The sequence below is a fragment of the Chlorocebus sabaeus genome, chromosome 12 (genome assembly GCF_047675955.1).
Source record: "Chlorocebus sabaeus isolate Y175 chromosome 12, mChlSab1.0.hap1, whole genome shotgun sequence".
NCBI classification, from domain to species: Eukaryota; Metazoa; Chordata; class Mammalia; order Primates; family Cercopithecidae; genus Chlorocebus; species Chlorocebus sabaeus.
The window spans coordinates 104,142,581-104,168,088 of NC_132915.1; the positions used below are offsets into that span (position 1 = coordinate 104,142,581).

A 25,508-nucleotide genomic window follows, 5' to 3' on the forward strand; every position below is an offset into this window, starting at 1 on the left:
AAAGTTTTGGGATTACAGGCGTGAGCCACCGCGCCCGGCAGATGTTCTTTCTTTTTTAAAGCTTTTTTCTTTTTGAGACGGAGTCTCGGAGTCTCGCTCTGTCGCCCAGGCTGGAGTGCAGTGGCAGGATCTCGGCTCACTGCAGCCTCCGCTTACCGGGTACAAGCGATTCTCCTGCCTCAGCCTCCTGAGTAGCTGGGATTACAGGCGCCCGCCACCACGCCAGGCTAATTTTTCTATTTTTAGTAGAGACGGGGTTTCACCATGTTGGCCAGGCTGGTCTTGAACTCCCGACCTCGTGATTCGTCCGCCTCGGCCTCCCAAACTGCTGGGATTACAGGCGTGAGCCACTGCGCCTGGCCTAGTATACGTTCTTGTAGTGACTAATATCTCCTCTGGGCCACCCACTCCAAAGAGAAGGGCAATTTTGGATTAGCCCATATTACACTAACAACATGCGAGACAGAGAGACTTCAGGTGCTTGGTTGAGGAGGCCCTGCGCGTTAGAGGCGGGAGCTAGGTTGTGGAGGGGCTCAAAATTAGAGGCGGCAGCCAGCTCTAAGGGCTGAACCCGGCTGGGCGACCCGGCGACCTTCAGGGGGCGCTGTCCCCCCCATCCCAATCCCCAACTGGCCGGCTCCTGCCGGCGTGCGGCGGGGAAGGCCAGAGGACTGGGCGCCGGCGATGAACTTCCCGCGCGTCCAACCCGGGGGTGCGGCGCGGTCACGCCCAGCGGGAACTGTGGACGCCGAAGCCCGGGTGCTGGATCCAGAATCCCGCGGAATTTTGGATCCGAGGGAGGCGCTGGAGCGCGGGACCTCGGGCGTGGAGTCCGGGGCGCTGGACCGGCGCGGACGGGAGGCGGCGCTGGACCGGCGTGGACGGGAGGCGGTGCTGGCCCCGCGGGCCAGCGGGTCTCGGGAGGGGGCGCCCGATCCCGCGTCTCCGGCGCCACTTCCCGGGAAGTTTCAAGTTTGAAAGTCCTGGCGGAGGGGCTGCGGCTTCCGGGACCGGAGTGGCGGAGAGGAGGGCCCCAAGCGGCCGGAGCGGCGCCATGGAGGAGGGGGCGCCGCGGCAGGTGAACGGCGCGGGAGGGGCCCGCGGGGCTGGTGGGGTGCGGGGAAGCCTCGGTCATCGCCCCGGAGCCCCGAACCGAGGCCGCATCCCTCAACCTGCCCCTCACCCGCGCCCCTTCCCTGCCCTTTCCCTGGCCCCGGCCCCGCGACGCCCTTGCAGAGCAGACCTGAGCTCCGGGTTCGGTTGTTCCTGGACCCTGCAGCGTCTCCAAATTAGCCCCCGGCTGAGCGGGAGCCTGTACCTCAACCAACCCGTGAGCGAGGACGGCTCAGTCCGCAGTGTGCGCCACGAGGGTGGTCTCCAGAATGTCCTTAAGTCGGTTCTCCCGGGTGGGGCTCCAAGGCCGACTGGAATTAGCCAGGATAGAAGGAGGGACCACACGGACCTGGGGGGATTAGAATGTGCGCGCTGCGCGGGGCGCAGTCTGTGCGCGCTTGGCAGTGTCTCTCTCGCAGCGCACGAGGCGCGAGGGGAGCGTGGATGAGAGGGGAGCGGCCTCCCCCGCCCCAGGGCGGGAACCTTTGGGTACGTATAGTGGGTTCTAGAACTTGGAGGGGGCCGGGTTTCCTGCCAGAGCTGGCAGTAGGTGCTGGTGCGCGTGGGCCCGGAGGACCGAGGCCGTGTCTGTCTGCTACTGGGGAGGGAGAGGTGGTGTCCTGCCCTGGAGCCAGTGGTGGGGAGGGGGGCATTTGCGGACAGGAGTGGGTCCCCGCAAAGAGCAGAAAGGAGGTGCTGTGTGTGTTCATGTTGGGGTTCCAACCCGGGGCAGACAGGACCATATCGGTGTTTGGGGGGTGCGTGTAGACTCCTTGAGAGCCCAAGCCAGTTGCTTAAGCCGCCTTCAGGGCTGGGGCTTGGTCTGCCCCTTCCCACCCCCTTCCTCTGGAGGTCCCTCCGCCTGTTCCAGACGTAGCTTGTACACATTTTCCGATTTCCTGCGGGGCTCCGCCCTGCAGCGGCTGCTGGGTGACTCAGGACCCCGGTGGCCGGGCCCCCAGCTCCATGGGACCTTTGTTTGCTCCGGTGTTTGGCTCTGGCCCTGTGGCCTAGGGCGGTCAGAGGATTTCCTGAGCCTCGCCCTTGCCCTCTGACAGCTGGGCCAGCAGGCCCCCACTGAGGTCTGGGGCAGGAGGAGCGGGGGTGGTCCCTGAGTCTGGGGTTGCGGGCCCTTCCACTGGGCTCAGGAGAAGATGGAACACAGAGAGGTATGATGGGGTCCCTTCAAGAACCCGTGTTGCGGGGCATCGTGGGTTACCCTGGCCTGAGGTCACCTTTGGCACTGGTTGGTTTGAAATGCTGGCGACTGGAAAGGAGGTGTTCCTGTTCCTGGCTCCAACCTGGGTGAAGCCGTGAGAGAGCTTTCTACTTCCTCCCAGGAGCTGAGCAGTGGGTGGGCACCCGGAGACCTCCCCAGTCCCTCTCCGTGCCTCGGCTTTGCTACCTGTGGCATTGGCACGTTAGGGGAACAAGCCCTGGCTCCCAGACTCCTGGCTGCCTTCTCATGTGGCTTTGTGTGAACCCCTACTCGGCGTTGAGCTTTTCTGGCTCCTGGACTCTACCTACTTTGAATCCCAGACGTAGAGCAGCCTGATTACCCAGGGCTGCCAGGGACAGCTGGGGCCTGAGAGATGGTGCTCTCTCCTTCTCTGTGTCTTGACTGTGGGCAAGTTACTTCACCTCTCTGGGCCTCAGTTTCCTCACTAGAAAACAGAGGTAATAGGCCATGCGTGGTGGCTCACACCTATAATCCCAGCACTTTGGGAGGCTGAGGCGGGCAGATCACCTGAGGTTGGGAGTTCGAGACCAGCCTGACCAACATGGAGAAACCCCGTCTCTACTAAAAACACAAAATTAGCCAGGGGTGGTGGCGTGTGCATGTAATCCCAGCTACTCAGGAGGCTGAGGCAGGAGAATCACTTGAACCCAGGAGGCAGAGGTTGTGGTGAACCGAGATGGTGTCACCGCACTCCATCCTGGGCAGTAAGAACAAAACTCTGTCTCAAAAAAAAAAAGAAAGAAAAAAAGAAAAGAAAATGGGGGTAATGACCGCTGCTACCGGGTGGGGCTGCTGGGAGGAGTGATGTGGTAATCTATACAAAGCTCTTAGAATAGAACCTGGGCACCCGTTTACCGTGTGAATTATCCCCCCTGCCCCACCCTTCTCTAACGGGCAGAGAACAGGAGCTTGGCCTAGATGAGTGGCCTCGGAGTTTCCATCTGGCTCAGGCCTGAGCTCTAAAGGGAGAGAGGCTTCCCAAACCTTGTGCTTGTCAGTCCTGGGTGCTGTCCCTTCCTCCGCCTCCATCTGCAGTGAGCAGAGGCTGCTGGTGGCCGCTGCACCCCATGATTGCTTTCCACCCTCTGCTTTCCACCGGCCCTACAGCCTGGGCCGAGCCAGTGGCCCCGGGAGGATGAGAAAGAGGTGATCCGGCGGGCCATCCAGAAGGAGCTGAAGATCAAGGAGGGGGTGGAGAACCTGCGGCGTGTGGCCACAGACCGCCGCCACTTGGGCCATGTGCAGCAGCTGCTGCAGTCCTCCAACCGCCGCCTGGAGCAGCTGCATGGAGAGCTGAGGGAGCTGCATGCCCGAATCCTGCTGCCCGGCCCTGGGCCTGACCTGGCTGGTGAGTGAGGAGCCGAGACCCCTCTGGACAGAAGGCTCCAGGCCGATCTGGCCCCTGGCCTTGGCCCTGGCCACTGTGGCGAGACCACCTCATTTCCTGCCCATAGATCAGTCAGGGAAAGAGGAGAGGCCACAGTGGGGGTATCGGCTCTGAGTGACAGACTTATGTGCTCGATAACCCCGTGCACAGAGCCTGTGGCCTCAGGACCCCGGCCGTGGGCGGAGCAGCTCAGGGCTCGGCACCTAGAGGCTCTCCGGAGGCAGCTGCATGTGGAGCTGAAGGTGAAGCAGGGGGCTGAGAACATGACCCACACGTGTGCCAGTGGCACCCCCAAGGTAAGGCCCCACAGTTTGATGGCAGGGGCACCCTGGCCCCTGGTCTGACAGGGAAATGCAGCTCAGCCATTGAGCCCATAAGGAGGCACCATCCCAGCCTGCAGTCTGATGGGGAAAATGTAGCCCCAAACCCCAGCTGGGTGAGGAAGGCATGGCTGTAGCCCCTAGTGTGACACAGAAGGCCTTGCCCTGGTCTAATGGGATCCTAGTTCAGCCCTAGTCCCAGCTCCCAGCATGATGTCAGGAACTGGGCCTCAGTATTTGTCTGACAAGAAGGCTTGGCTGTGGCCCTGATATGATGAGGGAGGCAGGACTTTAGCCTTAATCTAATGGGCGAGGTTTAGCTTAGCACCAGCCCTGATCTAATGGACGAGGCTTAGCCCCTGCCCTGATCTGATGGGGGAGGCTTAGCTTAGCCCCTGCCCTAATCTGATGGGGGAGGCTTAGCTTAGCCCTTGCCCTGATCTGTTGGGAGAGGCTTAGCTTAGCCCCTGCCCTGATCTAATGGGGAAGAGTTAGCACCAGCCCTGATCTGATGGGAGAGGCATGACCCCAGCCCTGATACAAAAGGGGAAGCTCGACCCCAGCCCTTGTTGGTTTGATGAAAAAGGCTCCCCTGACCCACCAACTAGTCCAACAAAGGAGGTTTGACTCTAGTGTTTGGCCTACTGAGCGAGGTTTGACTTTAACCCTGTTCTGATGGGGGAGACCAGGCTTTGACTTTAACCCTGGTCTGATGGTGGAAGCTATGGCCCAGGCCTGCTCTGACGGGCTTGTGCCACGGCTCCATAGGAGAGGAAGCTCCTGGCAGCTGCCCAGCAGATGCTGCGGGACAGCCAGCTGAAGGTGGCCCTGCTGCGGATGAAGATCAGCAGCCTGGAGGCCAGTGGGTCCCCGGAGCCAGGTGAGGCCTTGAGATACAGGGAGGGCGGAGCAGGGCAGAGCAGGACCTGAGAGCTGCCCTCCTTCCCACAGGGCCTGAGCTGCTGGCGGAGGAGCTACAGCATCGACTGCACGTTGAGGCATCCGTGGCCGAGGGCGCCAAGAACGTGGTGAAACTGCTCAGTAGCCGGAGAACACAGGACCGCAAGGCATTGGCTGAGGTCAGGTCCCAGCCCTGGCCCTCTCCTAAGGCCGGCTTCTTCCCATACCACCCTCCGCAGGGGCGTGAAGGGAGGGTGGCCGTGTAGAAGCAGGACTTCTCTGTCGAGACTTCATGCGGAAGGTGACTCCGGGTGACCTGGGCTGCTGCCCCCTGCCGTATAACCCACAAACCTGGCTCTACCTTGTCCCCTCTGCAGGCCCAGGCCCAGCTACAGGAGTCCTCCCAGAAACTGGACCTCCTGCGGCTGGCCTTGGAGCAGCTGCTGGAGCAGCTCCCTCCTGCCCACCCTTTGCGCAGCAGAGTGGCCCGAGAGCTGCGAACTGCAGTGCCTGGATACCCCCAGCCTTCAGGGACACCTGTGAAGCCCACCGCCCTGACAGGTAGCCAGAAGTTCCTCCCACTTCAGAGCTCTCTTTCTTTTTTGGGAGAGATCCGGAAGCACAAATCACTTTGGGGAAGAGTTCAAAGAGTTTCAGTCCTGCCCCACCACCCACTAGCAGCGTGACCTTGGGAAACTGACATTCCTTCTTCAAACCTCAGTTTATCCATCTGTAAAATGGGGATGATATAGCACCTACCTCATAGGGTTACTGTGTTGCACGTGATGTGCTAAGCACAGTGCCTAGCAGAGTCAGCACTCAGTGTAGCTTGTATTTACATAAATAAGCAGAATAGTGCTTAAAGCACTGGTGTTAGGAAGCTCGCAGCCCTGGAAAGCTTGATACCCAGCAGTGGGCAGCTTGGACTATTAGAAAGTTTTCTAGGCTGGGCACGGTGGCTTACACCAGTAATTCCAGCACTTTGGGAGGCGAAGGTGAGTGGATCATGAAGTCAGGAGTTCAAGACCAGCCTGGCCAAGATGGTGAAACACTGCCTCTACTAAAAATACAAAAATTAGCCAGGTGTGGTGGTGGGCTTCTGTAATCCTGGCTGCTCGGGAGGCTGAGGCAGAGAATTGCTTGAACCCCAGAGGCGGAGGTTGCAGTGAGCTGAGATTGCGCCATTGCACTCCACCCTGGGCAACAGGGCATGCCCTGTTGTGAAGCTCCGCCTCCCAGGTTCACACCATTCTCCTGCCTCAGCCTCCCGTGTAGCTGGGACTACAGGCGCCCGCCACCACGCCCGGCTAATTTTTTGTTTTTGTATTTTTAGTAGAGACGGGGTTTCACCGTGTTAGCCAGGATGGTCTCCATCACCTGACCTTGTGATCTGCCTGCCTCCGCCTCCCGAAGTGCTGGGACAGGCGTGAGCCACCGCTCCCAGCCAAAAAAGTTAATTTTCTTATCTTGTACCAAGATCTGTCTCCTTGTAGCAGCAGCCAAATTGTAATCAGCAAATAATCTGAGAGCATGGGCTTTGAAGCTGTATCCCACCAAGATACAGTGCGAGCTGGAAAGGCCAGCGCCTACCTGCACAGAGCACTGTTACAGGGCCGACTGACCCCATTCCGTTGTGAGCAGAGCTGAGAAGAGGAAACGCAGGCTCTGGATGGAGCCCTCTCACCTGGCCTTGGGGAATCCAGAAATGTTTTCTTTTTTTTTTTTTTTCTTTTTGAGATGGAGTCTCGTACTGTCGCCCAGGCTGGAGTGCAATGGTGTGATATCAGCTCACTGCAACCTCTGCCTCCTGGGTTCAAGCAATTCTCCTGCCTCAGCTTCCCAAGTAGCTGGGATTCCAGGCCCGTGCCACCATGTCTGGCTAATTTTTGTTTTATTAGTAGAGACAGAGTTTCGCCATGTTGGCCAGGCTGGTCTTGAACTCCTGACCTCCTGTGATCCACCTGCCTTGGCCTCACAAAGTGCTGGGATTACAGGTGTGAGCCACCACGCCCAGCCCAAGGAGTGTTTTCTAGAGGAGGTGGTGTCTTGGCCTTGAAGGACTTACACAGGAGTACTTAAGGCCAAGTAGACAAGTTCAGAAATGCAGAAGAAACAGCTTGTTAAAAGGCCTAGAATTCAGCTACTCAAGGCCACTCCATATCCTGTCTCCTGGGTAAACACCCCAGTTACTTGAGTTGTCCTTTTTTTTTTTTTTTTTTTTGAGACAGATTTTTGCTCTTATTGCTCAGGCTGGAGTGCAGTGGCACGATCTCAGCTCACCACAACCTCTGCCTCCTGGGTTCAAGCGATTCTCCTGTCTCAGCCTCTCAAATATGTGGGATTACAGGCATGTGCCACCACGCCTGGCTAATGTTTATATTTTTAGTAGAGGTGGGATTTCTCCATGTTGGTCAGTCTGGTCTCAAACTTCTGACCTCAGGTGATCCTCCACCTGCCTCAACTTCCCAATGTGCTGGGATTACAGGCGTGAGCCACCTCGCCCAGCCTCTTTTTTTTCTTTTTTTTTTTTTTTTGAGACAGAGTCTTACTTTGTCACCCAGGCTGGAGTGCAGTGGCATGATTTCGGCTCACTGCAAGCTCTGCCTCCCGGGTTCACGCCATTCTCCTGCCTCAGTCTCCCGACTAGCTGGGACTACAGGCGCCCGCCACTACGCCCGGCTAATTTTTTGTATTTTTAGTAGAGACGGGGTTTCACCGTGGTCTCAATCTCCTGACCTCGTGATCCGGTCACCTCGACCTCCCAAAGTGCTGGGATTACAGGTGTGAGCCACCATGCCTGGCCTTTTTTTTTTTTTTTTTTTTTTAAAGACAGAGTCTTGCTTTGTTGCCCAGGCTGGAGTGCAGTGGCATGATCTTGACTCACTGCAACCTCTGCCTCCCAGGTTTACACCATTCTCCTGCCTCAGCCTCCCGAGTAGCTGGGACTACAAGCGCCCGCCACCGCACCCAGCTAATTTTTTGTATTTTTAGTAGAGACGGGGTTTCACCGTGGTCTTGATCTCCTTTTTTTTTTTTTTTTTTTTTGAGGCAGAGTCTTGCTCTGTCGCCCAGGCCGTAAGTAGTGCAGTGGTGTGATCTCGGCTCACTGCAAGCTCCGCCTCCCGGGTTCACACCATTCTCCTGCCTCAGCCTCCCGAGTAGCTGGGACTAGAGGCGCCCGCCGCCATGCCCGGCTAATTTTTTATATTTTTAGTAGAGACAGGGTTTCACCATGTTAGTCAGGATGGTCTCGATCTTCTGACCTCATGATTCGCCCGTCTTGGCCTCCCAAAGTGCTGGGATTACAGGCGTGAGCCACCGTGCCCGGCGGTCTTGATCTCCTCACTTCGTGATCTGCCCACCTCGGCCTCTCAAAGTGCTGGGATTACAGGTGTGAGCCACCATGCTGGGCCTTTTTTTTTTTTTTTTTGAGACGGAGTCTCGCTCTGTCGCCCAGGCTGGAGTGCAGTGGCCGGATCTCAGCTCACTGCAAGCTCCGCCTCCCGGGTTTACGCCATTCTCCTGCGTCAGCCTCCCAAAGAGCTGGGACTACAGGCACCCGCCACCTCGCCCGGCTAGAGTTTTGTATTTTTTAATAGAGACAGGGGTGTTAGCCAGGATGGTCTTGATCTCCTGACCTCGTGATCCGCCGTCTCGGCCTCCCAAAGTGCTGGGATTACAGGCTTGAGCCACCATGCCTGGCCTTTTTTTTTTTTTTTGAGATGGAGTCTTGCTTTGTCGCCCAGGCTGGAGTGCAGTGGCATGATCTTGACTCACTGCAACCTCTGCCTCCCAGGTTCAAGCAATTCTCCTGCCTCAGCCTCCCAAGTAGTTGGGATAACGGGCGCCCACCACCATGCCCGGCTAATTGTATTTTTAGTAGAGACGGGGTTTCACTGTGTTGGCCAGGCTGGTCTCGAACCCCTGACCTCAGGTGATCCGCCTGCCTCAACCTCTCAAAGTGCTGGGATTACAGGTGTGAGCCACCGCACCCGGCCTCAAGTTTTTGTTTTTATTTTTATTTTTTTTGAGACAGAGTCTTGCTCTGTCGCCCAGGCTGGAGTGCAATGGCACAATATCAGCTCACTGCAACCTCTGCCTCCTGGGTTCAAGCGATTCTCCTGCCTCTGCCTCCCAGGTAGTTGGGATTACAGGTGCCCAACACCAGGCCTGGCTGATTTTTGTATTTTTAGTTAGGACGGGGTTTTGCCATGTTGGTCACGCTGGTCTTGAACTCCTGATCCCAGGTGATCTGCCCGCCTCGGCCTCCCAAAGTGTTGGGATTACAGGTGTGAGCCACCGCGCCCGGCCGAGCTATTCTTTCTAAGCTGATCTTTCTACCCTGGACCCCTGCCTTTGTTTACAAGTTTTCTCTGTCTGTAACCCCCAGGCCCAGACTCTCCCTAAATGATACTCTTGGGCCTACTTCATGTCCTCAGAAGCTGCTAGATCCCCACTGCTTTCTCTACCCTTAGAGAGACAAACCTCTAGTGACGTGACACATGAACTTACTCCGTTGACAAAACACATTTCATATCCGTTGAGGGAGGTGGGGCACAGCTGGGACTCATCGCCACTGTTCAGATGGGGAAACTGAGGCCCAGGTAGCAGGTGGGTCTGGACAGGAAGCCAGGCTTCCTGCTCCCTGTCCCAAGCTCTTGTCCTTGCCACAGTGCTCTCCAGGCCCCAGCTCTGGGCAGCATCTCGTCATGTGCTGTGTCTCGGTGCAGCCTGGCTGAGGTCTGAGGTCTGAGCCTATGTCCCTGCCGCTCCAGCATATGGACGGGAGAGCCAGTTGCTCTGCCCTGGAAAGAGGTGGCTGCCACAGAGAAGCGTGCAGTCTGGAACAAGGTGGCTCCTCCCGTGGGAGTGGCCAGGTTGGAGGCCTCCCAGGGTGTCATCGGGGTCCAAGGGCACCCTTTGGGGGCTCATGATGCTTGGAAGCTGCAGGGCAGTCAGCAGGCTCCTGTCCAGGCACTCTAGGCTGCCATACTGAGTGAGGTTTCTCAGGTAGCTGTCCTGGCCTCAGGCGGGTAGGGTCTGGGTTCAGCCACCTCCTGGAGAGGGTGGCCTTCCTGGGGTCCCAGGACACCTTGGTGGTAGCATTGGGAAGATGGCATCTGACAACACCCCCTGCCCACCCTCACCACAGGGACACTGCAGGTCCGTCTCCTGGGCTGTGAACAGTTGCTGGCAGCCGTGCCTGGACGCTCCCCGGCGGCTGCACTGGCTGGCAGCCCCTCCGACGGCTGGCTTCGGACCAGGGCCAAGCAGCAGCGTGGCCGAGGCGAGCTTGCCAGTGAGTAGGGAAGGAGCTTTGGGGAGGGCAGGAGAGCCCCGCTTCAGGCCTGTGCTGAGCCGCGGCTCTGGCCCTGCAGGCGAGGTGCTGGCTGTGCTGAAGGTGGACAACCGCGTGGTGGGGCAGACGGGCTGGGGGCAGGTGGCCGAACAGTCCTGGGACCAGACCTTTGTCATCCCACTGGAGCGAGTAAGGCTGCTTGTGTGTGGTCAGGGGTGACCGTGGGCTGCGGGGTGGGAGGCTGCCCAGGTTGGGGCTCGTTCTGCACCCCACCCTTCAGCCTGGCCTCCCCAATACAGGCCCGTGAGCTGGAGATTGGGGTGCATTGGCGGGACTGGCGGCAGCTATGTGGCGTGGCCTTCCTGAGACTTGAGGACTTCCTGGACAATGCCTGTCACCAGCTGTCCCTCAGCCTGGTACCACAGGGGCTGCTTTTTGCCCAGGTGCTCACCACCTCCGCCCTCTGACTTGGTGGGCCCCTGGGGGCGTCAGGGCCAGGAAGGCCTTCGAGACCGATGCAGTGCGTGTAGGTGCAGAGATTGAGGACCAGAGAGGAGGTCTCCAAGAATAAGGACTCCTAGCCGCTCTCTCAGGGCTGCATCTGGAGGCCTGGGTCCTTGTCCTGACTGCCCTGCCTCAGGTGTGAACCTGGAAAAGTGCTGTCCTCCCTGGGCCTCTGTTTCTCCACTAGTCTCAATGAGGACATTGAATCTGTTTCTCTGGGTCCTTCTGGCTCTTGCATCTGTTGACCCTGGGGGCTTGGGCTGTGATCCCAGGGGCAGAGGAGGTGCCATGGCAGGTGAGATGGGAGGCGACTGGTCCACAACCCTGCCCCTACCCCTGCAGGTGACCTTCTGCGATCCTGTCATTGAGAGGCGGCCCCGGCTGCAGAGGCAGGAACGCATCTTCTCTAAACGCAGAGGTGTGGAGGGAATGGGGGCTATGTGCGAGGGAGCAGGGCTGGGGCCCCGGGACTAAGGTCCCCTTTTCTCCCAGGCCAGGACTTCCTGAGGGCTTCGCAGATGAACCTCAGCATGGCAGCCTGGGGGCGCCTCGTCATGAACCTGCTGCCCCCCTGCAGCTCCCCGAGCACGATCAGCCCCCCCAAAGGGTGCCCTTGGACCCCAACAACATCACGAGAGGCCTCTGACCCTGCCACTCCCAGGTGAGGAGCCCCCTCGCCCTAGACTGCACGCTCCTCTGTGGCAGCTGCGGGGCTCCAGATCCAGGCGGTGTCTGTCTGTCTGTCCACATTGCTCAGCCCCCAACCCTCTGTCCATCTCACTTCAGGTGGGTGTGTCCATCCTGCCAGCTCTTGCATCTGCCTGTGCTGGGCGCTGTGTCTACTTTCTCCCTACAGTAATTTCTTGCCCAAGAAGACCCCCTTGGGCGAAGAGATGACACCCCCACCCAAGCCGCCGCGCCTCTACCTCCCCCAGGAACCAACATTTGAGGAGACTCCGGTGAGGGGCTGGAGGGACTAGTGGCTCCTGGGACTGGCTGGGCTTGGCGGGCTCACCCAGCTGTGGGGTGGCAGGCCTAAAGGGAAAGAAAGAAGGAAGCCCAGCCCTGCCCTGAGCTCTTCTGTCCTCACAGCGCACCAAACGCCCCCACATGGAGCCTAGGACTCGACGTGGGCCATCTCCACCAGCCTCCCCCACCAGGTACCCACATCCTGCGCACCTTCATGTTTGAGACGTTCACCTGCTTGCTTGAACATTTGTGTATCCATCATACATTACTCCCTGGCTCCCTGGCACACGCACTGGCTGGCTCTCGGGGTCTGATTTGCTAAACCCACATTATTGAGCTCCAGCTCTATGCCAGCTTCTAGGAGCCCTTCCTGCAGGGGTTTCTCGAGCCCATAGGTTGAGACAGCCCAGGACTGGGCATGGGAGGCTTGGAGTGGCTCTGGGTAGGGACCCAGCCCTTGCCGTAGGGGACTTCCTATACCCTCTCTTTCTTTGCAGGAAACCCCCTCGGCTTCAGGACTTCCGCTGCTTAGCTGTGCTGGGCCGGGGACACTTTGGGAAGGTAGTGGGCTGAAGAGGGACAGGATTGGGGGCCTCATCACATGAGCCGGGAGGACCTGATCTGTGTGGGTGGTAAAGGCTCCCTGGTGCGGCCCACCCGGACCCAACCTGTCTCTGGCCCCAGGTCCTCCTGGTCCAGTTCAAGGGGACGGGGAAATACTACGCCATCAAAGCACTGAAGAAGCAGGAGGTGCTCAGCCGGGACGAGATAGACAGGTGTGTGAGGGTGCCACAGGGCACCCAGGATGGCTGTCCTGGGCTGTGGCATCCAGAGGGCAGCTGAAGTTTCCTGGGGCTTTGGAAAGGTGACCCCGTGGGGCCAGTCAACCGGCATTCTCTTTTGACACCTGCAGTTGTTAACTGTGTTTCTTTGGGCAGGTCCCTTCTTCTCTGTCAGTTTGCTCTACTGTAAAATGGGGGCATTGGTGACTGTGCATATTCAGAGCCCCTTGTGAGCCCCTGACATATAGAAACCATCACTCTTTGGTCAGGCACGGGAGTTCACGCCTGTAATCCCAGCACTTTGGAAGGCTGAGGCAGGTGGATCATGAGGTCAGGAGATCGAGACCATCCTGGCTAACATGGCGAAACCCCGTCTCTACTAAAAATACAAAAAATTAGCCAGGGGTGGTGGGCACCTGTAGTCCCAGCTACTCAGGAAGCTGAGGCAGGAAAATGGCGTTAACCCAGGAGGCAGAGCTTGCAGTAAGCCGAGATTGCGCCACTGCACTCCAGCCTGGGAAATAGTGCGAGACTTCATCTCAAAAAAAAAAAAGTGGGGGACCTGGGCACAGTGGCTCATGCCTGTAATCCCGGCACTTCAGGAGGCCAAGGTGGGAGGATTGCTTGAGCCCAGGAGTTCGAGGCCAACCTGGGCAACATGGCGAAACCCCCTCTCTACAAAAAATACAAAAATTAGCTGGGCATGACGGTGCACACGCAGCTACTTGTGAGGCTGTGGTGGGAGGATCACTTGAACCCCAGTGGCGGAGGTTGCAGTGAGCCGAGATCGTACCACATCACTCCAGCCTGGGCAACAAAGTGAGACCCTGTCTCAAAAAAAAATTAAAAAAAGACTGGGCGCATTGGCTCATAGTTGTAGTCCCAGCATTCTGGAAGGCTGAAGCAGGTGGATAACTTGAGGCCAAGAGTTCGAGACCAGCCTGGGCAACACGGCGAAACCCTGTGTCTACTAAAAATACAAAAATCAGCTGGGCGTGGTGGCACACTCCTATAATCCCACTTACTCGGGAGGCTGAGGCACGAAAATCACTTGAACCCAGGAGGCAGAGGTTGCAGTGAGCTGAGATCACACCACTGCACTCCAGCCCAGGCGACAGCAAGACTCTGTCTCAAAAACAAAAAAACGAAAAGAAACCATCAGTCTACCAGTCTACACGCCTGGCACTTTGGCTGAGGGCCCAGTGAGCCAGGGGTGTTGTGCAAGGCACAGGGCACAGGCCAGGGGAAGTTTTCCTTCCCTCTAATACTCTTGCTCTCTCCTGCAGCCTGTACTGCGAGAAGCGGATCCTGGAGGCTGTGGGCCGCACAGGGCATCCCTTCCTGCTCTCCCTCCTTGCCTGCTTCCAGACCTCCAGCCATGCCTGCTTTGTGACTGAGTTTGTGCCTGGTGGCGACCTCATGATGCAGATCCACGAGGATGTCTTCCCAGAGCCCCAGGCCCGGTGGGTTCCATCCCTCCTGCCTGCCTCTTCCAGCAAACTTTACCTGGTTCCCTACACCCACTCTCTACATCCAGCTTTCCCCAAGTGCCCAACAGCAGAGGAGCAGGAGTCAGAGGCCTTGGTTTATACCCTGGCACCAACTGACAGCATTTATGACCCTGGGCATCAGCTTATGAAGCTGTGCATTAGGTTTTTTTTTTGGAGATGGAGTTTCGCTCTTATTGCCCAGGCTGGAGTGCAGTGGCACGATCTCGGCTCACTGCAACCTCTGCCTCCCTGGTTCAAGCGATTCTCCTGCCTCAGCCTCTCAAGTAGCTGGGATTATAGGCATTGGCCACCACACCTGTCTAGTTTTGTATTTTTAGTAGAGATGGGGTTTCTCCATGTTAGTCAGGCTGGTCTGTAACTCCTGACCTCAAGTGCTTTGCCCATCTCGGCCTCCCAAAGTGCTGAAATTACAGGCGTGAGCCACCACACCTGGCGAATCTAAGACCTTAATTTGAAAAATAGGCACGATTGGCCAGTCGCCTGTAATCCCAGCACTTTGGGAAGCTGAGGCGGGTGGATCACGTGAGGTCAGGAGTTCATGACCAGCCTGACCAACTTGGTAAAATCTTGTCTCTACTGAAAATACAAAAAATAGCTGGGCATGGTGACACGCACCTGTAATCCCAACTACTCGAGAGGCTGAGGCAGGAGAATCACTTGAATCCAGGAGGCGGAGGTTGCAGTGAGCTGAGATCCCGCCACTTTACTCCAGTCTGGCGATGGCAAGACTCTGTCTTAAAAAAAAAAAAAAAAAAAAAAAAAAAAGCCAGGTGCGGTGGTTCACGCCTGTAATCCCAGCACTTTGGGAGGTCGAGGCAGGTAGATCATGAGGTCAAGAGATCGAGACCATTCTGGACAACATAGTGAAACCCCGTCTCTACGAAAACTAAAAAAAAAAAAAAAAAAAAAAAAAAAAAACAATAGCTGGGTGTGGTGGCACGTGCCTGTAATCCTAGCTACTGGTGAGCCGAGATTGTGCCACTGCACTCCAGCCTGGGTGACAGAGCAAGACTCCCTCTCAAAATAAAAAATAAAAAATAGGCATGATGAGTATCAACTGCAGGGACTAACACTTGGTCCCTGGCACCATTTAAGGGCCCAGGAAGCTGGAAATCGAAGTGACCTTGGGACTGTTAGAGCACCCCCGCTCTCAGCATGATGCTTGTCCCAGTCTCACTCATCTCTGACTGGCCGGGATATCCAGGATCCCCCAGCCATGGCCATCCTGGTGCCTCCCTGCCCTGCCTCCCTGGTCTTGGGCCTGAGTTCTCCCATAACCACCCCTGCAGCTTCTACGTGGCTTGTGTTGTCCTGGGGCTGCAGTTCTTACATGAGAAGAAGATCATTTACAGGTGACTTTTGTCCCAGGGATGCCTGGGGGTGGGGGTGGGGTGGGTGAGGACACAGATGCTGCCTCCCTCCTGCCTGGGCTGCTCCAGGGGCGGTTGGTTTCCTGGGTCTAAGCCCCCCTCATTCCCTTTGATCTGCACCCTTGCCCTCAGGGACCTGAAGTTGGATAACCTTCTGTTGGATGCCCAGGGATTCCTGAAGATCGCAGACTTTGGACTCTGCAAGGAAGGTGGGGGCTGCCCATTGGGATTCATATCTCCAGCCTTGTTTACCCAGCCTGGCCAATAGGATGATGGGCACATGGCATCTCCCAGGAAATCTCACCCACGGATGCCCTGGTTCTGCCACTCCAGACCTCATTCCAGGGGACAGCTGGGCACACTGGCCCTTTCTTCCCAGTCCTAGAGACTCATACAGAGCCCCAGCCTGCACCTGGCCCGAGGGAGAGCCTATGGTCAGGGCTGGGAGAGGAGACTGAATTCTGCCTTTTGTTTTCTTCTTTCTTTATTTTTTATCTTTTTTTTTTTTTTTTTTTTTTTTTTGAGACGGAGTCTTGCTGTGCCACCCAGGCTGGAGCGCAGTGGCGTAATCTCGGCTCACTGCAACCTCTACCTACTGGGTTCAAGCAATTCTCCTGCCTCAGCCTCCCAAGTAGCTGGGACTACAGGCATGTGCCATCACGCCCGGCTAATTTTTGTATTTTTTTAGGAGAGACGGGGTTTCACCGTGTTAGCCAGGATGGTCTCGATCTCCTGACCTCATGATCCGCCCACCTCAACCTCCCAAAGTGCTGAGATTACAGGTGTGAGCCACTACGCCTGGCTTCTTTTTTTTTTTTTTTTTTGAGACGGAGTCTTGCCCTGTTCCCCAGGCTGGAGTGCAGTGGCACGATCTCAGCTCATTGCCACCTCTGCCTCCAGGGTTCAAGAGATTCTCCTGCCTCAGCTTTCCAAGTAGCTGCAATTATAGGCGCATGCCACCACGCCCCAGCTTATTTTTTGTATCTTTAGTAGAGACGGGGTTTTACCGTGTTGGCCAGGCTGATCTCGAACTCCTGACCTCGTGATCTGCCCGCCTCGGCCTCCCAAAGTGCTGGGATTACAGGTGTGAGCCACCGTGCCCGGCCGAGTTCTGCCTTCTGTGACCTTAGCCTGTGAGCTTGGCTCCGCATGCAGTCAAATGGCGTCATAACCGTTCCCACCTCCTTGGGTACAGGGCAGGGCTTGGCACAGGCTGAGCTCCCTGGCATCATAAGGCTTGGCTGTTGAGGTTATTGTGAATAGGCCACACCAATCTGCTTTTGGTGTACCTGTTGATTTGTAGGGATCGGCTTCGGGGACCGGACTAGCACCTTCTGCGGCACCCCGGAGTTCCTGGCTCCCGAGGTGCTGACCCAGGAGGCGTACACACGGGCTGTGGACTGGTGGGGGCTGGGCGTGCTGCTCTATGAGATGCTGGTGGGTGAGGTGAGTGCTGGAGTGTGCTGTCTGGGCCTCTGGGTTGGAGTGGGGTGGCCCGTGCATCCTGCTGAGCCCCTATCTCCACAGTGCCCTTTCCCAGGGGACACGGAGGAAGAGGTGTTTGACTGTATCGTTAACATGGACGCTCCCTACCCCGGCTTTCTGTCGGTGCAAGGGCTTGAGCTCATTCAGAAGGTAAGCACTGCAGGGTCTGGGTCTGGGATGGATGGCCGCTCAAGGCCCATGTGCCTTCTGTCATGGGACAGCAGACCCCCTGCCACCCATCCGTAGAGCACTCTGGGCCAGTGTGCTTGGGGCCTGTGATGATGACAGTGCCTGGGGCTGAATGCCCTAAGTGAGCGCCTGTCCTGTTGCCCAGCTCCTCCAGAAGTGCCCGGAGAAGCGCCTCGGGGCGGGTGAGCAGGATGCCGAGGAGATCAAGGTCCAGCCGTTCTTCAGGGTGAGTGGCTGGGGTGGCGGTGGTCCCCTGTGCCTGGCAGGGTAGGTGACACAGAGTGACTCATGGAGCTGCTGTTGCTGCCATCTCAGGCGCCTCTCCTTTTCCCCCAGACCACCAACTGGCAAGCCCTGCTCGCCCGCACCGTCCAGCCCCCCTTCGTGCCCACCCTCTGTGGCCCCGCGGACCTGCGCTACTTTGAGGGCGAGTTCACAGGGCTGCCGCCTGCCCTGACCCCACCCGCACCCCACAGCCTCCTCACGGCCCGCCAACAGGCCGCCTTCCGGGACTTCGACTTTGTGTCAGAGCGATTCCTGGAGCCCTGAGGGCGTCTCCTGGCACCTCTGTCCCCTTCCCCCACAGACTGCTAGAGCCTCTGCTTGCCCACCTGTGTGCCCTGCCAGGAGGTCCAGGCCTTGCCCGGTACTTATGAGCCCTCGGGACTCGAGGTGGCAGCCATGGGGCCACTGTTGTGGGCTTTGCTCAGTGTCACTGGGCAAAGTGTGTCCCCTCCCCCTCCAGTTCGCCCTCCTCTACCTCCCAGCGAGACCTGGCCCAGAAAGGGTGCCGCGGCAAGGAGTGATGTGGTTTGTCTTTTTAAGACTGGACTTGCTTTATAGACTATTAAATTTGTAAAAGTGTGCACTGGCAGTCGCCTGGGTGGGGCTGGGGTGGAGCCCGGGGTCTGCTTGGGCCTGAGCTGCCCACAGGTCCTTTTTTCCCTTTCTTCCTTGGAAGGCAGAACTGCCCACTGAGGCAGGGATCTGTCTGTCTTGAAGTTCAGTTCTGGGGCCTGGGAGGAGTGGGCAGGAGTGAGCGGCCCCAGGCCCTCCGAGGGCTGACCCTAGCTGGAGACAGGTCCCCTGGTTTTCAGGCACAAGATAGTAGCCCAGCCTCTAGCAACCCTAAACAGCTGGGTTGCTGCCCTCCTCCTCCTCCTCAGCCCAAAGGGTCTCCCAGGACCCCGAGGGCCATCCACAGAAGAAGTGGGCCAGGTTGCGGGTCAGGCCTCGGTCGAAGGGGTTGCCGGCGCGCTGGCGGAGATAGGCGATGCGGTGTGAGGAGATGAATTCCCAGGTGGTGGTGTTGCTGGCCACCAGGTAGAGGTGCGAGGCGAGGAGCAGGCTGGCCACCAACGAGAGTAGGGACAGCAGCAGGAAGGTGGCGAACAGGAGCCCACTGGATCGAAGCCACAGTCCCCAGGGCTGGAAGAACTGGAGGCCTGACCTGCAGTGCAGGGGACAGGGGCCTGGTGCTGGGGGAGGGCAGAGGAGCCCTTCCCTCCCTGTGCTGGATCCCTGGGAGTCCTGGCTCTGTCCACCCCTGTGGGAGCATACATCCCACCCTCCCCCTATGCCCGGGCAGCAGCACCCACCATGCCAGGTACAGGCCCCAGAGAAGCACCACCAGCTGCAGTGCCAGGTAGACCACAAAGAGGGGGTGGTTGCGCTCCCCCACACAGTTCTCCATCCAGGGGCAGTGGTGGTCGTAGCGGCGGACGCAACGGCGGCACTCACGGCAGTGCCGAGCCCTCAGGGGCTGCTGTGGGCATGGAGGAGAGTGGAGGCTCAGTGCCAGCCCTGCTGTGAGCCCACCACTGAGGGGAGGAATCAGGGCCTGATGATGGAAGGCCTTCTTGGAGGAGGGGTGAGGCCCAGGCACTGGGGCAGGAGGAGGTCGAGGAGTCTCAGCTTTGGCCCAGCCTCTCCCAGGTGAGTGTCCCTGCATCACTCACCAGCACCAGGCAGTATCTGCAGCGCCGAAGAGGGATGGCTGGAGGAACCATGGCTGTCTGCTCCTCTTTGAGCTCCTCCTGGAATGAGGGGTGGGGTATAAGACAGGATCCCCTTGGGAGACAGGTGGCATTGGCGGGCAGCTCCCCTAGGGGCCGGCTTAGCTCTGGTTGTGGAGTTTAGGACCCATCCCGTGCAGAATGGAGGTGTGGGGTGCGGCGGAGCAGCGTGGACTGAGGGTGGCTGTGTGATGTTTGCAAGTCTCTTCCTTCTCTGGGCCCCAGCAGTTTCCTCACCACTGTAGGATAGGGCTCTAGGGCTGGCAAGAGGATTCACTGAGCTGCCCCTACAAGAGCCTGCAGCACAGAGCCTGGCATGGAGACTGGTGCTGGCTGTTGAGTCCTTGTTGGTGAGAGTAGGGGCCCCTGGTTACCTGAGGCTGGGGCTGCACATTCACGTAGCCGGGGTCCATGAGTGACACAGCGAGGTAGAGCAGCAGGGAGCCCAGCACCAGGAGCAGGAAGGTGAGGGGCAGGAGCAGCTCGCCCTGCTCCTCCCATTGCCGAAGCTCTGGAGAGGCCGGGAGAGCACAGTGAGGCTGGGCCGAGTAGAACAGGAGTGGGTGGGGCTGGGTTGCAGTTGGAGGTGGGGAAGTGTGTTCCTGGCCCACAAAGACCTGGAGATGTTGGTTCCATGAGTGGTTGTGTGTGGCCAGCAGTTCATCTGAACTTTATCTGGAGGGTCAGAGGGAACCATGGAAGGTTATAAGGCCAGATCTGTTTTGGAAAACCTCATCGCTAGGGAAATGGATCAGGGGAAGCCTAGGGGCAGAGAATCTGGCCAGGAGGAAGAAGAGGGGAGCTGCAAAGGCCTGGCAGGAAGTGAGAGAGGAAAGAATGGACAGAGGGGGCTGCTGGGTGAAGGGAGCCAGACCTGACTGGATGTGGGACAGAAGGAGGAGGGGTCCAGCATCTCTGGCTCTGCAATGGTGAGAGACTGGCCAGGTCTGAAATGCCTGAGAGAGAGATGGGAGGGAGGGTGCAGCTGGCAGGCTCAGATGTTGCTGAGAGGCATAAGAAAGGGTCTAGTGGCTTCAGCCCATGGTGGTGACAGGATTTTGGGGAGGTAGGGTGCAGGGCAAGGAATGAGGGGGCATGAGACCACCAGACAGCAGAGTGTAGACAAATCCCATGTCCCTTGGTTGTAAGGGGGAGCAGAGAAGAAAGGGTGGCTTTTGAGGGCGGTCATTTTCTGATAGGGAGACCTGAGCAAGTTTTTAGGCTAAAGGGTGAAGGTGGTGGAGGAGGTCTGAGGTCTTGGGAGGAAAACCAGCAGGGGCCCCAGTCCAGAAACTGAGGCTGGACCACCATGGAAGGAGGGCTGGGGGCTGCTGTGGGTGACAGTGAGGGAGGCTGCCCGTGGCAGGTGAGGTGCTGGGTAGGGGGCTACTGAGGGGAATGAGGGAAATGGAGGTGGGTAGGTGGGTGAATCTTTGGTAAAATGGGAGACAGGCCTCACCCCGTGGGGTGTTCTCTTGCCTGAGGGGTTGCCTGGACTTGGGCAGCTAGTGGCCATGGGGGTGTGGAGGGTGTGGGCGTGGACACAATGCCAATCCTTGCATCTAGTTGAGCCTCCTAATCGTAAGGATGGGAAGATTTGGGGTCAGTTCCTGGGAAGGAACTGGTGGGTCCCAGGATCAAGGGACATGGGGCTCAAGTCGGTCCTTGGATCTGGTGGGCACCGGCTGGGTCCTGGGATGGACAGGGCATTTGGCAATGATCAGGAAGATGCTGGGATTAATCAGGAATCAACGGGGTATCAGGCGGAGAGCGGGTGGCTATTGGAATGATAGATGGGGAGGGGGTTTCAGGAGCTGGCAGAGATCGGGCCAATCCCAGGATCTCCATGGATTAGGCGGGAGACCCAGTGAGACCCGAAAGTCGGGGGAACCACGCGGGATCGGGTGGGTCCGGGGTCGCTCGGGGTCCGGCTCACCGGTATCGTGCAGGAAGAGCACCAGCGTGATCCCCCAGGTCAGCACGGTGTGCCCGGTCCGCACCAGGACCCCAGGGCTGAGGAGCGCCCAGGGGGCCATCGCCTCCGCCCGGGGCCCCACCCGGAAGAAGCGCCCAGAAGGGCGGGCCCTCCGAGGGAGGGGAACGCGGTCGCCCGGGGATTGGTGGATCTGGGCGCTGGGCAGGGCCGGACTGGATCAGGGAGTCTGCTTATTGGATGGCCGCTGCGGCCGAGTGGACCCTCAAGCCAACAGGTGCCTGAAGAGGCTGAGGGCGGGGCCGGCGCGCGCGCAGCTGGTAACTCCCCCAACTCCAGCCCCACCCGCCAGGTAACTTTTGAAAGCCCAGGCGCGCGCGCGCGCGCACCTCCCCCGCGCTCCCCCGTGCCCGCCCTCGCAGCCTCGCGCATGCGCGTAGCTCCCTGGGCGCTTAAAAGATCCAGCGGTTTGCTGTGAGTCCGAGAGGCAAAATTGTGCCCATTTCGAAGATGTGATGACTAAGGTCTCCAGAGGGCCAGGGCTCGCTCAAGGTTGGTCTGTGGTGACAGCTTTACCTCCTTGCTATTTATTCTCAGATATTGCAAACGGAGGAGAGAAAAGTGGAGGTATGTGGTGCACATTCTGACTACGGGTGATCCAACTTAGGCGGGAGTCAGAAATCCCAGCACTGCCCCTTCCTACCTGTGTGACCCTGGGCGAGTCACTGAGCCCCTCTGAGCTGTTTTCTGTCTCTATAAGGGGGATGACAATAGTGTCTTAAGGTGTTTGGGAGGATTAAATAATGGAAGCGCCTTGTCTAGCACGGGGCTGTCTTGCCTCTCCTGCTGTGAGCCACCACCTACAGGCGGACTTTCCCCGCCAGAGGCTTCAGGCTGTCCTCCTTCCCTGTGTCCGCAGGGCCTTCCCCACTCAGCCCTGCCTTTCCACAGCACCTCCCACTGATACCAGCATCCTCCTCTGCCTCCATCTGATTGGCCCCATCCCAGCTCCTCCAGGATACTCCTCTGACATCTGTTGTTTTTCTCAGCTCAACATCCTTTTTTTGATTGGGGAATCGACTTCCCATCCCATGTGATTGGAGGGACTGCCCCTCACCCCATAGGATGGCCAGCGGCAGGCTGTGGGCGTTCGACTCTGCAGAACCAACCACAGGCCTTCCATGAGATTACTGTCTAGATGCTGAGAGGAAGGGGCATTCTTTTGGATCTCAAGCCTAAGGAATGGGATATAAGGCAACCGAGCGCCATCTTTACGCTGTGCGGAGAGGGCCTACTCCTGTCTGTGGCTGGAGAAAATGAGACCAACTTATAAAGACACATAGAGATGGATAAGCAGCACTAAAGGAGGGAGGGAGAGATGGTCTGAACAATATTGTCTGAGCCCTCCAGATTCAGCTGTCCCTGAAGCTGATACTAACTGCATCCCCTGGTTGCAAGTCAATTAATTCCCACTTTTTTTTTTTTTTTTTTTTTCCCAGACAGAGCCTCACTCTGTTGCCTAGGCTGGAGTGCAGTGGCACGATCTGGGCTCACTGCAAACTCCGCCTCCCAGGTTCAAGCGAGTCTCCTGCCTCAGCCTCCCAAGTAGCTGGGACTACAGGCGCCCGCCACCACGCCCGGCTAATTTTCTGTATTTTTAGTAGAGACGGGGTTTCACCGAGTTAGCCAGGATGGTCTCGATCTCCTGACCTCGTGATCCACCCACCTTGGCCTCCCAAAGTGCTGGGATTACAGGCGTGAGCCACCGCACCCGGCCTGTTTTCTGCTTTCTTGAGATGGGGTCTCACTATGTTGCCCAGGATGGCCTCAAACTCCTGAGCTGAGGCAATCTTCCCCCTCAGCCTCCAGAGTAGTTGGGACTGCAGGCGTGCACGACCATGTCTGGCTTAAAGGGAGAATGAGGGAGTGGAGGGAAATGGTGAGGGCTTCAGTAGAGTAAGGGAAATGAAAAATTCCGAAGGGTTGGTCATGGTAAATGTAATTAGGAGCTCTGTGTGCTTGCTGGCAATTGTGAAAGTTAGGACTTTGTTCTTCCGCAGAGACTAGGAGACAGAGGCTCCAATCTTCCTGATATTACACTTCAATGGAATGGCCTTCAGGTCCTTGAAAAAACACTCCTGAATTGTGAGATACACACACATCTCAAATGGACAGAGGAAGGATCACAATTTTAAGTTCCCATCCCACCACACATTTTTTTTTTTTTTTTTTTTTTTTGAGATGGAGTTTCACTCTTGTTGCCCAGGCTGGAGTGCAATGGCACGATCTTGGTTCACTGCAACATCTGCCTCCCAGGTTCAAGCGATCCTCCTGCCTCAGCCTCCCAAGTAGCTGGGATTACAGGCATGTGCCACCACGCCTGGCTAATTTTGTATTTTTAGTAGAAACAGGGATTCTCCATGTTGGTCAGGCTGGTCTCGAACTCCCGACCTCAAGTGATCTGCCCGCCTTGGCCCCCCAGAGTGCTGGGATTGCAGGTGTGAGCCACTGCTTTTTTTTTTTTTTTTTTTTTTTGAGACAGTTTCATACTTTCTGCCTGGTGTGATCTCGGCTCACTGCAAACTCCGCCTCTTGGGTTCAAGCGATTCTCCTGCCTTAGCCTCCCAAGTAGCTGGGATTACAGGCATGCGCCACCATGCCTGGCTAATTTTTTTTAATTCTTAGTAGAGACAGGATTTCACCATGTTGGCCAGGGTACCCTTGAACTCCTTGTGATCCGCCTGCCTCGGCCTCCCAAAGTGCTGGGATTACAGGCGTGAGCCACTGCGCCCGGCCAGAGGTCACGTTTCTTAGGGAGACTCAGTAAAATGACTTTATGGTTTAGACATCAGTCTGCTTTTGGAGAGGGAGGTCATGTTTGAAGGTGCTGAGTGGCAAAATATAGTTTCTTTTTTTTTCTCTCCAACTTTCATTTTAAGCTCAGGGGTACATGTGTAGGATGTGCAGGCTTGTTACATAGGTAAACGTGTGCCACGGTGGTTTGCTGCACAGCTCATCCTGTCACCAAGGTGTTTTGTTTTGTTTTTGAAATGGAGTCTTGCTCTGTCACCTGGGCTAGAGTGCAATGGCACGATCTCAGCTCACTGCAAACTCTGCCTCCTGGGTTCAAGCAATTCTCCTGCCTCAGCCTCCTGAGTAGCTGGGATTACAGGTGCGCGCCACCACACCCAGCTAATTTTTGTGTTTTTAGTAGAGACGGGGTTTCACCATTTTGGCCGGGCTAGTCTCAAACTCCTGACCTCAAGGGATCCACCCACCCTGGCCTCCCAAAGTCCTGAGATTACAGGCATGAGCCACTGCACCCAGCCTGGCCACAAGTTTTTAAAAGGAGAGCCCTCAATGTGCCAGGTTTTGTGCTGGGCTACAGCAGAGCCTTGATGTGGCTTGCTGTTCACAGTCCAATGGGAGAGACGAGATAAAGCAACTTCAGCCCCGTGAGATAAGTAGATGCTGTGATGGGATGAGCAGGAACTAGAGTGTTCCTGACACAGGAAATGGCAGGTACCAGGCCAAGGAGCTAGAGGAGGAGCACCTGGCACCTCTGAGGACCTTGTTTTCCCTCCTTTACTGTGGCAACCTTGAGGAAGTAAGTCATTTCAGGCCAGGTATGGTGGCATATGCCTGTAATCTCAACACTGTGGGAGGCTGAAGTGGGAAGACTGCTTGAGCCTGGGAGTTTGAGACCAGACCAGGCAACACAGTGAGACCCCATTTCTACAAAAAAACCCACAAAAATTAGAAGTGCATGGGGTGCACATTTGTTGTCCCAGCTACTTGGGAGGCTGAGGTGCAAGGATTGCTTGAGCCCAGGAGATCGAGGCTGCAGTGAGCTGTGATCGTGCCATTGCAGTCAGCCTGGGCAACAGTGAGACCTTGTCTCAAAAAAATAAAAAATAAAGTCGCTTCACCTCTCTGAGCCTCAGTGTCCTTGTCTGTAAAATGGATTATTGCCAGGGTTCTGAGGAAGCGGAAGGTACATGAAGCACTTAGCCCGGGGCCTGGCACACAGATGAAGGTTCAGCAGTGTTGGCTGCTGCTGGCAGGCACTTCCCTCATTCCCTCCGAGGCACCGACGACCCACCAGGGTTCTGAGGCAAAGTACTCGAGGCCCTTCCTGCCCAGGTCCTGTGGGTGGCCAGTGGCAGGGGGCTCTCAGTCAGGGAGAGAGAGAGGCCAGATCCAGGCCCTGCAGCAGGTGGAGAAGAGGGGACCTCGGCTTCACAGAGGCTGTGGGAGGAGTCAGTGCTCAGCTTCCAGAAACGCTTAATTGAGTCCTGATGCCCAGGCTTAAAACCTCACATAGAAGGTAAAATCCACACACTCACGGTGGTCTATAAAGGGTATGACCGTATCATTTCTTTTTTGTTTTTTGAGACAGAGTCTCGCTCTGTCGCCCAGGCTGGAGTGCAGTGGTATCATCTGGGCTCACTGCAAGCTCTGCCTCCCGGGTTCACGCCATTCTCCTGCCTC

At 57.3% G+C, this 25,508-nt stretch overlaps 2 protein-coding genes across 6 annotated transcripts; one reads left to right on the forward strand and one right to left on the reverse strand.

The window, feature by feature from the left end:
* Nucleotides 1-465: 465 nt before the first annotated feature.
* PKN3 (protein kinase N3) lies at nucleotides 466-17,935 on the forward strand. 3 transcript variants are annotated; one of them, XM_037995334.2, is made up of 22 exons: nucleotides 466-1,078; nucleotides 3,461-3,701; nucleotides 3,891-4,036; nucleotides 4,829-4,940; nucleotides 5,012-5,139; nucleotides 5,338-5,521; nucleotides 10,113-10,259; nucleotides 10,339-10,448; nucleotides 10,559-10,702; nucleotides 11,106-11,181; nucleotides 11,256-11,424; nucleotides 11,620-11,722; nucleotides 11,856-11,923; nucleotides 12,230-12,293; nucleotides 12,417-12,508; nucleotides 13,801-13,977; nucleotides 15,315-15,377; nucleotides 15,528-15,604; nucleotides 16,699-16,841; nucleotides 16,923-17,030; nucleotides 17,215-17,251; nucleotides 17,406-17,602. In XM_037995334.2, the coding sequence occupies exons 1-22, from the start codon at nucleotides 1,055-1,057 to the stop codon at nucleotides 17,492-17,494; spliced, it is 2,502 nt and encodes an 833-aa protein (XP_037851262.2). In that variant the 5' UTR covers nucleotides 466-1,054; the 3' UTR covers nucleotides 17,495-17,602. The 3 variants fall into 3 exon arrangements, with proteins under 3 accessions (XP_037851262.2, XP_008004222.2, XP_008004223.2); XM_008006031.3 differs by having other exon boundaries at nucleotides 471-1,078; nucleotides 17,215-17,295; nucleotides 17,406-17,935; XM_008006032.3 differs by lacking the exon at nucleotides 466-1,078 and adding an exon at nucleotides 1,094-2,282 and having other exon boundaries at nucleotides 17,215-17,295; nucleotides 17,406-17,935.
* Nucleotides 17,876-21,180, reverse strand: ZDHHC12 (zDHHC palmitoyltransferase 12). 3 transcript variants are annotated; one of them, XM_037995336.2, is made up of 5 exons: nucleotides 21,021-21,180; nucleotides 19,459-19,595; nucleotides 19,028-19,105; nucleotides 18,668-18,834; nucleotides 17,876-18,547 (listed from the first exon to the last, which is right to left on the reverse strand). In XM_037995336.2, exons 1-5 carry the CDS (start codon nucleotides 21,118-21,120, stop codon nucleotides 18,232-18,234), a joined length of 798 nt encoding a protein of 265 aa, XP_037851264.1. In that variant the 5' UTR covers nucleotides 21,121-21,180; the 3' UTR covers nucleotides 17,876-18,231. The 3 variants fall into 3 exon arrangements, with proteins under 3 accessions (XP_037851264.1, XP_008004224.1, XP_037851265.1); XM_008006033.3 differs by having other exon boundaries at nucleotides 17,876-18,519; nucleotides 21,021-21,175; XM_037995337.2 differs by having other exon boundaries at nucleotides 18,189-18,497.
* Nucleotides 21,181-25,508: the final 4,328 nt, after the last annotated feature.